Here is a 13,186-nt window from a genome sequence, read left to right as displayed (position 1 = left end):
GATTCTAACCCAAGATGGACAAAGCCTTGGGGCCTCACAGCTCTTTCTCAGTGCTGAATTGTCCTGCTGAGCCCTCAAGGAGGGCAGATGGCAGCAGCACAGGATTTTTTAAATGCATCCTTCACTTGTTCAGGCAGAAGTTGAGGATTTTTTTCTTTTCCATTCCATTAAAAAAATAATATATATATTTTTTTTTTCAAAAGGAGAACCAACCTTTAAATTCCTGCCATATTAGTATTTATTTATATGGCATCTCATAGGTTACCAGCTGAGCTCTGGAGGCCCTCCTGTCCCCACATAGCTGTGCTGTGATGCAGTTGGGTGGTGGCTGGGTTGAGCACACACGAGCAGGGCTCACAGGAGATCCACTCCATGCTCCCACTGTGAGCAGGCCAGGCCATTAAGTGCTAACAGATGCTGGGAGAGCCTCTCGAAGCAGCAAGCCTGCTTTTAAGCACTTCCCTTGCTCTTATTAAGGTTTGTGAATTCCTTTTTGTTTTTTTTTATTAAAAATGGAAAGCATTGCTTTAGGAAAAAAAAAAGTCTCTTAAGGGTATTGAGCACCGTGATGGTCTGATGTCAGTGGCTGGGACAGGAAAAATGTTCTGCTGGCGTGGAATCACAGAGATGCTAGAGCTGCAAGAGACCTCTAGGATGATGTCCCAGCCCTGGAAATGCTCAAGGCCGAGTTTGACAGGGCTTGGTGCAACCTGGGATGGTGGAAAGGGGTGAACAAGGTGGTGTTTAACCTCTGTCCCAGTCCAAACCACTCTGGGATTTTGTGACAGGCTGCAGCAGAGGAGGTTCTTGGGAACTGCACTGTCAGAGTGTCCCTCTCCTGGATTCTGAACCAACTGGGCAGCCTGGCTCCCAGGAGTTTCTGCTCTCTGTGATGTCCCTGGGAAGCTGTCAGCAGTGCTTGTGCCAGCAGCCATGGAAGGGAGTTCAACTGAGTGTTTGCATGGCGAGCAGGTAGAGAGACACAATTACACTTTAAATTGCACATTAAATTCTACATTGAATGATCCCAACATCCACAGGTGTGAACACAAAACATTCCAGCCCAGGTACACATGTCTGGATGTATATTCAGTGCACCTTGCTGGACATGACTGAAGGATGAAATATCAAATCATGGAATGGTTAAAGTTGGAAAAGACTTCCAAGATCATCACTCCAACCCTTCTGTCGGTGCACGTGGGTGTTTGAAGGAGCTCAGGGAGCAGAGGATGCCTTGGATGAAGGGATGTGCTTTCAGGAATGTCTGCAGGCTCCATGCAGTGTCCAATTTCCTCTCCTCCCAGAGCTCTGACATTCCTGAAGGGGCATGCAGAGCAGTGCATGCTGCTGGGAGCAGCGTCAGAGCCCAGTCCTGGAGCCAGGGAATGTGTTCCTGTTTGCAGAGCTCAATATCTGTCATTCAGCAGCCCTGGAGCACATCTAAACAGGCCCTTTGAATTCCTGCACATTGCCTGACAAAGGGATGAAAATAGCTTCAATGTACTCGATTGTGCTGCTTAGGTCATAATTAAAAAAAAAAAAAAAAAAAAAGAAAAGAAAAGGGAGAAAAAAAAAAATCTGTTGTTCATATAGAGCCAAAAATGTCATTGTGTGACTTGATGGGGCTCAAGGCTCTCAGATCACAGCACCCAGGATTCCTGGGAGTGAAACATCATTCCTGGGAGTGCTGCCTTCCCATGGAATGAGCAGATCCTGGCAGAAAAAGCCACATCTCTTCCCAGGAGGGATTATTTTTTTTTTTCAGTTTGTCTCTGTTTCGATTGCAGGTGAAGATTGAAGTGTGCGTGGGGGCATTCAGGGGTGGGGATGTGGCACAGCATGGGGTGGGTGTGGGAAACACAGCCCTGCAAGAGCCCCAGAAATCATTCTTCTTTATGTGCAGAGAAATCTGGATAATGAAGAGGGAGGGTTGGGAAACCACAGTCATTCATACTTCCATAGAATCCCAGAATGGTTTGGGCTGAAGGGACCCTAAAGCCCATCCCATTCCACCCTCTGCCATGGGCAGGGACACCTCCCACTGGAAGGTCTGTGGGAGTAGAAAATGTTGATGTTCAAATAAAATTTGCAGAAAGTTTCTTAATTATGTAGAAAATTCAACGTGTTTTCCTAGTATTTTATTAGCCCCTTATTTTTTGAAGGCTTTAACTTGCAGTGGAATTGATGTCTGATCTCAGCAGCCAAGTTCTGAGTTGAGCTTTGCAGTCAAGGGATTAGTACTGCTCTAGAAATGGTGTGAATTTGTGCAATTTCCAGCTGGGAATGGTTCATTTAGGTTCCTTGAAGAACCTTTTGCAGGAGAATATTTTCAGCTTGGTTTTTAGGTAGTACAAAATTTCAAATATTCCCCTTTTTTTTTTTTTTTTACAAAATGCTTGCTCTCCATTGTCCTAAATCCTTTAGTATTTTGAAGAAATAGGGGGTTTAAATTCTGTTTTATTTAAAATAAAGTTGTGAGAGCCCAGTGAGTGTCACCTGCATGGCTAAATCAGATGGAGCTGCTTTGCTGGCTGGAGCCTTCTCCCAGGCTGGTGGAGCTCCTGAGAAACAGCAAAGCTGGGCACAAGTCATTAAGCAGGAAAGATGCAGCCAACAAACTGGTAGGAGGCTGAGAAAACTCATTCATTATTTAATATCCTCAGCAAACAGACTGTAATTTACTTCCAGCAGCCTGCTCAAACAAAGCCATAAATTATCATCTCGGGGAAGTTGAGCTGGAAAGGTGCTGAGTGCTTTGGCCCTGTCTCTGCTGAGCTCCTGGGATGGGAGGACAGGCAGGAAGAAGGGCAGGGGGCCACCTGTGTGCCACGGCTTCAGCCTTGGGCTCTCTCTGCTGAGCTGGGGGCTTATTCTGGGGAGGGAAGTGCTCAATTTGAGGTCTCACCTGTGCTGAGATTCAGGAAGATGACTTAGCAAAACCAAGATACAGAATTAACCATCTTAGAATTTATACTTGTGGTATGAGCTGAGCCAAGGTGGAGTCTTACACTGAAAACTAAGTGAATTGCCTTCCTGTGTATTGGATTTTAGTGGGGTTTTGTGTAGGAGTGCCCAGGAGGAGAAAGTACTTTGGGGATGGTACTTTTGACTGTGCCCTTCCTGGAGGACTCCAAAAGCTGAGCTTAGAAAACTGGATTTGCTGAAGGACAGGGCATCCTCTCCTCTCTGCTCCTGGAAAATGGAAGAGCTTACAGGCTGCCCTGGGGGTTCACAGCTTTGCCTTTGCCCCCTTCCCCGCTCCCTGAGGTGTCAGGCTGGTCCTCTCTGTGTCACTGGTGTAAAGCTTGTCCCTTCTTCTCTTTCCTCCTGTGCAGGAAGACCCAGCACAGCTCTCTGGACCAGAGCTCCCCACCCCAAAGCGGCGTCTCCGGCACCTACAACCACCCAGTCCTGGGCATGTACGATTCCAAAGACGACTTCCCACTCAGAAAAACAGGTAGGGCTGCCCTTCCCTGGCCACACTGCCCGTCCCTGCGTCATGCTCAGCCCTCTGATCTGATCTTCCTGAAAAAGGGATGCTGCCAAAAGCTGGATTCCAGGCTGTGCTTTGTTTCCCTCTCCATCTGCTCCCCCTTCACCTGTCTCTGTGCTCCCAGTGTTCCCGGGAGCCTGGGGCTGCTCCGGGGTGTGTGAGAGCTGTGTGTCAAAGTTTGGGAGATGTTTTCTGTCTTGGTTTGGAAAGACAGGAGTCTGCTAAGGAAGGCAGGAGCCTCCCCTGAAATGGAGAATGTAAACCCTCCTCACCCCTCTGAATTGCTGTAAATTTTAAATTAAGGGGCTCTCAGGCAAAAATATGGGAGCAGGAAAGAACAGTTCTTTAATAAGGAAAAGAAAAAAAAAAAGATAAAATAAACAATGCAGTACACTAGAACAACAGTGACAGAGTCAGAACCCAGCCTGACACCCTGTGGGTCAGGCTGTTGGTGGCAGTCCCATTGGAAATGTGGCTGCAGCCCTCCTGCAGTGTCAGGGGTGGTTCTGTTGGAGCAGGGGGATCTGTAGAGAAGGATCTATTCTTCCTCTGAAGATCCAGTGGAAGGAGAGGCAGCTGCTGTTCCTCTGGGGAATCCCGTGGAGAAAGCCGTGCTGGTGTCCCAAACACCTCTGGATTATATCTGGGTAGCAATGCTTGGCTCCTCCCTCTGGGCTCACATCTCCCAATGGGATGTTCTAGTTCTTATCAGCCATGCAGTGACATTCAATAGTCTGTTATCAGCAATGTCCCCTCCCGAGGGAGGTGTGAATGTGGTCACTCAGAGAGAGAGATAAAGCAAACTGCCCACTTGACAAAGGTAATCTGCCATACAGATGGGAATGGAAAACATCTTGCATGGCAATCTTCAACATTTTCCCAAACCCAAAGCTCTCACAGAGATTTGTGTGTCCCCAGCCCAAGTGTGTTTGCTGAGTGAGAAAAGTACTGAGAAAAAGTTCATTTCTTGGGGGGATTTGCATTTTATGTGTGAGTTTGTACCTGAGGTAAATAAGGGGGTTTGTGCCAGGGCAAGCACCGGGGCTTCCTGCGAGGGTTTGGTTCACACCTAGACAGTTCTCTTTCAGTCTGGCTTCTCCCTGCACGGTGGCTGAGCAGGTAAGTTACTCCTCAAGCCTGTATTATGTAAACCAGGTTGTTTGGCTTGGCTGTGCTCCTCAGCTCCCTAGCACATGCCTGAGCCAGCACAGCCTGGGCTCCCAACCCAGCCAGCTCAGGGCTGCTGCCTTCGGGGAACAGCTCTGCCCCATTGAGGGAGCTCTTCTGCTCACTGGCCCTGCTGGGAATCACTGCAGGGCAGCAAAAAAAGCTTCTCTGGAAAGATCACACAATCATTAAGGTTGGAAAAGATCCAAAGATCACTTTCAACCAGCACTGCCGAGGCCACCTCTAACCCATGGCCCCAAGTGCCACATTCACGGGTTTTTTTAAGCAATTCCAGTGATGGTGATTGACCACTGCCCTGGACAGCCTGTTCCAATGCCTGACCAGCCTTTCAGTGATGAAGTTTTCCCCTTTTGGAAATGTCTCACTAGGAACTGTAGCACCTGCCCTGCTGGATGGAGTCCCATCCGTGCAGTTGTCTCTGTTCCCCCTTGGGTTGGTTGCTTGATGAGTAACAAGCACTTCAGCTGCACTAGAACCCAGTCAAAAATTGGCTTTAATATATGGGTTTTCCCCAGGAAAGGTGTCCCTGTGGCTTTGGGGATGGTACTTCTGACTGTGCCCTTCCTGGAGGACTCCAAAAGCCAAGCTTAGAAAACTGGGTTTGCTGAAGGACAGGGCATCCTCTCCTCTCTGCTCCTGGGAAATGGAAGAGCTTGCAGGCTGCCCTGGGGATTCACACAGGAAAACATCCCTTGGCACCAAACCTATCACTTAGGGCCTGTGGGCAGCTTGATTCCAAGAGATTTTTAGCTCTTTCCTATGCCTTGTGGTGCCAGGTGATCCCTTCCCACCATGTTAGCATTACCACAGCAGAAATGGGCTTTGACATGCTCCCAGACCTGCCTGGCTCATCACCTCAGGGCACCCTGTCAGATTGGCTTTGAGCATCAGTCACCCTTCTTGCTCCCAGTGTCCTGGAAGGGAATTCCTGCAGGATAAGGAAGACATCTGCACATCTCACCCACCCTGTGCTGCTTCCCAAACTGGGATCTGTCTCACCGAAGCTCCTGCTGGGTGAGCTCCTGCTGTCAGACAGGGGGAATTAAGGATGATGAATGGAGCTAATCACATTATTAAGGAGTGCAAGCCACCAAACCCATTGTTGTTTTCCAGCAGGAGGATGTTCAGCTGATTTTGGTTTGCCAGAACGCTGGTGCTTGTTCTTTTTGGGCACCAGCACATCAATCTCCTGGGCACTGGTCTGGGATACAAATGAGTTCACTTTTGTGAGGTTCAGGGGAGAATTTTATTTTCTTTTTTTCATTGTTTTCTTTTATTTTCCTTTCAACGCAACAGCACGTCAGGCTCTGGCACAGCAATATCCTGCAGAATTCCCAGTGCCAAGAATGTTAAGTTGCTTGGAGAAGAAAGGCTCCTGAACAGTCTGGTGTAAACAAAAGGCAGGGAAGGCTGGAGCCCATCCTAAATAAAGTTCTTTATTACGGGTGAGCTTTTCAGATTTTTGGCACCAGGCAAGGCTCTGGCTTTGTGTTGGTAATTTAAAACCGCCATATCGTGTAGTCCAATTTTATTAAATTTGATTAAATATTTGCAGCTCAAATAACAGAACCCATCACAATACAGCTCTGATTACCAGGGCTGGAATCCAACCAGCACCATTGCTGGGGAGAGGGCGGCTTAGGGGGTGGTGGGAAGGCAGTTGGAATTATCATTTCTTACAGTCTGCAGAGCTGGGAGCGTGTCCTGCAGGTTGAGACATTTTTGGGAAGAATAAATATTCACCATCCCTGGAAGTGGTCCAGGCCAGGTTGAACAGGGCTTGGAGCACCCTGGGATAGAGGAAGGTGTCCCTGCCCATGGCAAGAGTTGGAACAAGGCGAACTTTAAGGTCCCTCCAACCCAAACAATTCCATGATTGCATCAAATGTACCATTTTCCTGCATTTTAGCAACACTCTGTGTCTTTAATCTTATTTCAAGCATCCTGATAATCACAGGTTATGGGAGAAGGAGGAAGTGCAGGAAAGATATCTTCAGAGTGCTTGAAAGCCTTCAGCAGGGGGAACAGTCAGCTCCTGCAGCGTGCTCCTGATGCCTCCCATGCCCTGAAATGCAGCTCTCTCTGGTTTGTTTTCCTAAATTATGCTCCAGTTTCTTGGCTGTTTGGTTTCAGCGTGAAATTGTTTTCCTGGTGCAGTTACTAATTGCTTGAATCCTGTTCTTAGCCTGGCTGGGGGATTGATTTCACTCTGCTCTCTCTCTCTCCAAGCACTTTGGGGCTCTTCCTTTTTTTCACTGATCTAAGATCAGTTTGGTTGGAGCTGCTCCTGCCTTTGCTGTTAAATACCTGGATTAGCACAAGGATTTTTATTTCCCCTTCTGGGGAATTTATTTTGTTCTGTGTAGGATTTAATGTCAGAGTTTTATTGACAGTTTTTGAGAGGGGAAATTCTAAGTGACCTCAGATCAAGGTTGTTGTCTCCCAGACATAATAACATTCATTATGTGCTGCACTGGGATCCTCTGAGGAAAATCTCTGGAGAATCCTGATGGAGTGATTTTAGACTCTGGGTTGGGACAGCCTGTTTTGATAACCCCAAGAGCTGTTTGTCAACACCTTTCTTGGAGCTGCTGAAGTGGGTTTTAGCAGAGCTTTTCAGTTTTGCATTTCCAAGGAATCCTGTCCTCGTTTTCTCCCCGGGAACGAGGTTGTTGATGGCATTCCCTGCTTTCTGAAATTTGAGCAGTGGATGTATTAGGACATGCTGTTACTTAGAAAGCTGACACCACCACCATCATGAAGATTTAAAGGGAATTATTTCACTTCTTAACGTGCTTTTCCTCTTGGACTTGATGATCTTAGAGGGCTTTTCCAACCTAAATGATTCTGTGACTCCATGGTTCTTTTTCCATGCAAAGGAGAGGAGCCTGAGAGAGGAAAGCATGCAGCATCCTGTGAGGTTGTTGGTATTGCAGGAAACTGGAGTTGTTTGGGTATTATTTGCAGCTAAGCAGGTGAAATTGGTGTGAACTTGTTGCATTTAGAAAGAAATAAAAGGGAAAATGAAAGGATTTGTCAACAATTATAATGCTGCGTTTGTCGAGGAAAGCATAATGTCCCTCTGAACTGGTTCTGATTATTGGAGTGTTTGGAGTGGTTTGTTTTAGGACAAAAGGTTGTTTGGAAGAAAATAGGCTTGTCAGAAACCCTGGTGTAATGTGGGAGTATAATGAGAGGAAATCTTGGAGCTCTGTGTGGCATGGAGTGTCACTGCAGTTCGAGAGCATCTCTGCCTTCCCACCCACATTGTCCTTGCAGCCAGCATGGGAGCCTGGCTTCCCACACACTGAGAGGAGGCCCTGAGCCCCAGAGAAATCCCTGCTGGAAATACCCTGTGCTGCTCCAAGGGGAAGATGTCAGTCTGTCTGATCCAGAAATAACACTTAGCTTGGATATTGGGGAAGATTTCTTGCCTGGGAAGGTGCTCAGGCATGGAACAGGGTAGGGGTGGGAATCACCATCCCTGGAAGTGTTCACAAAATGGGATGTGGCACTGGGGGACAGGGTTTGGGGGATGATGGATCGATGGCTGCACTTGGTCATCTCAGAAGTCTTGTCCAGCCTTAACAGTTGTGGAATCATGAAAACACTCCTGGTGAGTGGTGGACCAGAAGAGAAACCTCTTCCAGCAAGAGACCAAACAAAATCTGGTGGTTTAGTGTCACCTTTGGGGGATCCCAGTCACTCAGGGAACCCACCCTCCTCCTCCTTGGTCCTCCCAGCTCCATCTCTGCTTCCCAGGGGCCTGCACTGTTCATGGAATCCCAGGATGGGGTTGGGGGGGATCTCAAAGCCCATCCCATTCATGGGCAGGCACACCTTCCATTGTCCCAGGCTGCTCCAAGCCCCAGTGTCCAGCCTGGCCTTGGACACTGCCAGGGATCCAGGGGCAGCCACAGCTGCTCTGGACAGTGCCAGGCCTGCCCACCCTCCCAGGGAACAATTCCTAATTCCCAATATCCCATCTAACCCTTTCCCTCCTTCAGCTTAAGCTCCCTCTTTCATGGAGTTTTCTTATGGGTGTTAGAAGGAGACAAAATAATTCTGTTGGCTTTTGCCTGACTATTAAACTTCAGCTGGAACTTACAAATAACAATAATAATAACAATAACAATAATAATAATAAATTAATAGCATCCCTTTCCAGTCCCCACCTGCTGAAATGAAGATGTTCAGGGGCTGGGAGCAGGGGTTTCATGCTGCATTGTTTGCTTTCATTCCACAAATGTAGATGGACAGTGGGAGCAGGGCAAACTCTGCCCGGGACTTGGTGGAGTTTTGACTTCCACAGATTTAATGTCCAATTAGTTCAGCAGCTTAGGGGCTGCAATTCTAGGAAAAAAACAATGGGAATGACATAAATGTTGGAAGAATTGGATTACATGGGTCCTGCTGCACACAGTGATGTATAACAGGGGTAACTTGGTTTGGAGCCTGTGAAAACCAGGGAAGCTCTTGGCTTATGTTCTGGTTATTAATTATTTGGAGGAAAACAAAATATTCCTTGTATAAATCCTTATTATAGGCCAAATTAAGTGTCAGTGCTTCAGAAATCCCACTGGTTTTGTGGGAGCTGACTCAGATTTGGGCATGGGCTTCATTTGTTTGCTAGAGGGGAATTTTTCTAACTTTGTGGCATTTGTTTTAAATACTTCACCTGGAGATGTAGAGAAGCGGTAATTTTTTAACTTAGGTTTGGTAGTTTAGTTTCCAGCTTTTAAATTTACTCCAGTTAGCAAGGCTTTGTTTGGGCACATTGCCTGGCAGGGTGAATTTGGGGAGATTTCCAGTGGAATTGGTGCTCCTGAGGCAGCATTGAGCCTGCATTGACTGTCAGGTATTGATGCTTCTGTGTTGTTTAAATTCCTGTTTTATACTTGTGAAAGATAGCTCTCTTCAGCTTTAAAATATTTTTATTACATAATATTTAAAAAAAAACATGGGAACAAGCCTAAATTATTTTACTATAAAAGAGGTTTTATGTAAATTCTGTGAGATTGAGGCTGTGCTGAATTTTAATTCACCTACTTTGGGCTCTGGAGCACCCAATTAAATCCGTGTAGGGATTATGCTCTCTGAGGTCCTGATGCCATGTTAGATTTGGGATTATATCTGAGGGATAAACAACAGAATCAGAGCAGGGCTTTAAATAGACCTTTTGGTGTTTTGAAACTCAATTACCTAGCAGAAGGGGAAAGCACAGAGTGATTTTGCCTTAAAATAGATTAATCTGACAAATTCCAATACGTTGCTTTGGCAATCACTTACGCTGGAGGTATTTTCTCTTTGAAGGGTGTCATCTTCTGTGTTTGTTCACCTCTTTGTTATATGGAAGGAGGTTTTTATTGTGGCTTAAAATATGGGGTGTGTTAGGTCATCTGTGACCCCAAATCTTTTGTTTCCCTGCCCATTTTTAAGGTGTTTCAAACCGATTCCTTCTGTGTATTTAAAAGACATCTAATTGATTGTGTGTTCCCAACAGAAACCATCCCTCATCTGAACACCAGGAATAAAATTTGGGCTGAAATACAGTTTTTATTGCCATGTTTTCCTTTGTCAGGGGACAGATCCTTCCAACAGGTGTGGTATAGGCTTAGACTTCCTTTCTTTAAAATGGATATATCAGCATCCAGTTGTGGCACCTTCCCTTTCCACAGAATCCCAGAGTGGTTTTGTTGGAGGGGACCTTAGAGATCATCTCATTCCAGCCATGAGTGTGGCATCCAGGCAGCTGTTAATGCTCAAAAATTGGGACAAATTAAAGCTGGGAATGTAAGGATGTGGGATGAGGTGTGTACCCAAACGCTGCTTTTAAAATCATGCCAGCTTGTGTTTTGAAGAGAACTCAGAGAATTTGCTGCTTGGAGCCTGAGCTTGTGTTTGAACTGGTCCAGTCTTTAATATTGGCCCTGGGAGCAGATTTGCATTCAGTCCCCTGCCATTTTAAATGCAAATTCTCTCTCTGGAAGATAATTCCCCCCTTGCTAATGCACTTCATTCAGCATTTGAAGCATCATCTTGAGGAAGCACTTTTTTTTTTTAGCGCTCCCTTTATCTCTTGCTGGTGTTTTTCTGTCCAAAACATTCACAAAAAAGCTCTTTCCTTTCTTTTTAAAATTTGTCTTCCCTCCCAAAATTCCATCAAAGCACTGTGTTGATGGCTTAACTCCAAGCATTTGATCTTGAATTCATCAGCCTTGTGATTTTTCGAGCCCTGCAATTAACGTGGATGGGCTTGATCTTCGACGTGACCCGGTGGTCAAGGGAAACATAGCTGCAGCCAGACTGAGTTAATTCAAATCAGTCGGTACACCTTGTTTTAATTCTCCCAAAGACATGTAGATCATTGGCCCTGGAGTGTGTTGGTTGGTGATGGAGTGAGCACAGGTTCAAAGGGATTAAGCAGTGGGGCTGTTGAGGAAGGGAAAGGATGGGGCTGCTTCACTCAGCTCTGTCAGGAGCTCTCAAACCCTCCAGCAGGTGTTTCACTCAGGGCTCAGGAGGTCAGAGGAAAGCTCCCAGAGGAAATCATCTTGCATGAGGAGTGTTGAATTAAAGCCTTGTGCCCCTGATGGAGGTTTGATAACGCATGCGCTGTCACCGGCTGTCCTGGCCCCAGGGCCGCTGGGGCTCCCCAGCAGCTCTGCCTTGGCTTTTTGGGAGCTCAGGATTTGTGCTTTGGAGGGGGTCTCTCAAAAGCGTGGTGTACACAAGGCTGTGGTCACAGGAAATGCATCCACACCTGCCCTGGGCAGTGTGGAACTTCCCAGGAGTGAGATGTGCTGTTAGATAGGGTTGAACTGTGGCGCTGTGATGATGCAAGCCCAAGCTGCTTCCCAAACAAACAAACAAACAAACAAAGAAACAAACCTCCTCCTCCCTGGCCATGGCTTTCCTTGGCCACACTCTCATGCCCTTTCCCTTGAGTTGACACTGGCTCCAGCTGACACAAGGAGCCAGCAGGGAGACAATCACCTGATTTGCTTGTACTTGTGGGGGTTGATTTTGGTGTTTTCTTTTCCCATGCCCTGGCGTTCCTCCCTCAGGGGTTGGATGACTCGAGGGTGTGGAGCTGCCTGTTCCAGCAGCACATCAGAGATTACCAACAGCAGCATCTCAGCTGGCTCAGCCATTCCTCTGCTGGATCCCATCAGCTGGGTTTGCCACTGGGCTGGAAGCAAGTTGGGCAGAGGTGGGAAACTCTGCCCTAATCATGAGTCTGTGTCTTCACTCAGAGAAGACTTTGCAGGATGATTATTCCATTTTTAATTCTAATGCCTGTCACTGCTGTTGTTGGATTCAGATGTTGCATGTGCTGGTGTGACGGTGTTCACAGGGTTTTTCGAATGAGGGAAGAGATGAGAATGTTGACTCCATGTTTCAGAAGGCTTGATTTATTATTTTATGATATATATTACATTAAAACTATGCTAAAAGAATAGAAGAAAAGGTTTCATCTCAGAAGGCCAGCTAAGCTAAGAATAGAAAAGAATGAATAACAAAGGTTTGTGGCTGGGACAGAGAGTCTGAGCCAGCTGGGCTGTGATTGGCCATTAATTCCAAACATCCACATGAGACCAATCACAGATGCACCTGTTGCATTCCACAGCAGCAGATAACCACTATTTACGTTTTGTTCCTGAGGCCTCACAGCTTCTGAGGAGGAAAAATCCTAAGGAAAGGATTTTTAATGAAAATATGTCTGCGACAGGCTGGGACCTGTTTGTTACATTAAAAATCTATGTTAGCAAATGACTTAATTTAATTTAGCTTCCTGCAAATGCTCGACTGCGGCCAACTCAGCTCAACTCAACACAGCTCAGCTCAGCTCAGCTTCATGCTGAGTAAAACACAGCTGGGACACTCCTAACACTGTTTCCTTTCCTGGGCAGCCTCTGAGCCCAACCTGAAGCTGCGCTCCAGGCTAAAGCAGAAGGTGGCAGAGAGGAGGAGCAGCCCCCTCCTGCGCAGGAAGGACGGGCCCGTGGTGACGGCGCTCAAGAAGCGCCCGCTGGACGTCACAGGTACGGCGGGTAAGTGACAATTCCACAATCCTTCACCCCCTTCTCCCTTCCCAAAATGTCTCCTTGGTGTGCTTCAGCAGTGCTGGAACACACTGAGGGCACTGGAATTGTCCAGCTTGGGGAGGCTGAGGTCAGGCCTTGTCCCCATCCGCAGCTCCCATCTCTGCTCCCTTTGACACACCTGGAGCTGTGTCAGTTAGGACAGAAAATAGGAAAAGGTTCTTGACCCAGCAGCTTTACACATACAGCTGGATAATTTTTTTTTTTTGACTACTCAACTGACAGTTTCTTGTTGAAAAGTCCTGTCCTTCCAGAACCAAAGTTTGCAAGTGGGATCTGAGCAAAGAGCGTGATGAGATTACCATAAAGTTAATTCTTAGCACCATCTAGGGATGTCTCTGTGTAAGTACCACCCAGTGACAGCTTTGCCAGGCTTGTCTGGCTCTGAGGCACACAATCA

General features: G+C 46.8%; 1 protein-coding gene across 1 annotated transcript in view; it reads left to right on the top strand.

Annotated features, from left to right (window-relative positions):
- The window catches only part of HDAC4 (histone deacetylase 4), a 178,613-nt gene that overhangs the window by 114,364 nt on the left and 51,063 nt on the right, over nucleotides 1-13,186 (top strand). Inside the window, exons 7-8 of the mRNA XM_059476527.1 lie at nucleotides 3,336-3,457; nucleotides 12,595-12,735. Of these exons, the coding sequence (XP_059332510.1) occupies nucleotides 3,336-3,457; nucleotides 12,595-12,735 (263 nt within the window). The remainder of the gene's footprint in view (nucleotides 1-3,335; nucleotides 3,458-12,594; nucleotides 12,736-13,186) is intronic.

The sequence above is a fragment of the Ammospiza nelsoni genome, chromosome 7 (assembly GCF_027579445.1).
Source record: "Ammospiza nelsoni isolate bAmmNel1 chromosome 7, bAmmNel1.pri, whole genome shotgun sequence".
In the NCBI taxonomy this organism is placed as follows: Eukaryota; Metazoa; Chordata; class Aves; order Passeriformes; family Passerellidae; genus Ammospiza; species Ammospiza nelsoni.
The sequence above is the reverse complement of the archived record's forward strand: the minus strand, read 5'-3'. Positions and strand labels throughout refer to the sequence as shown.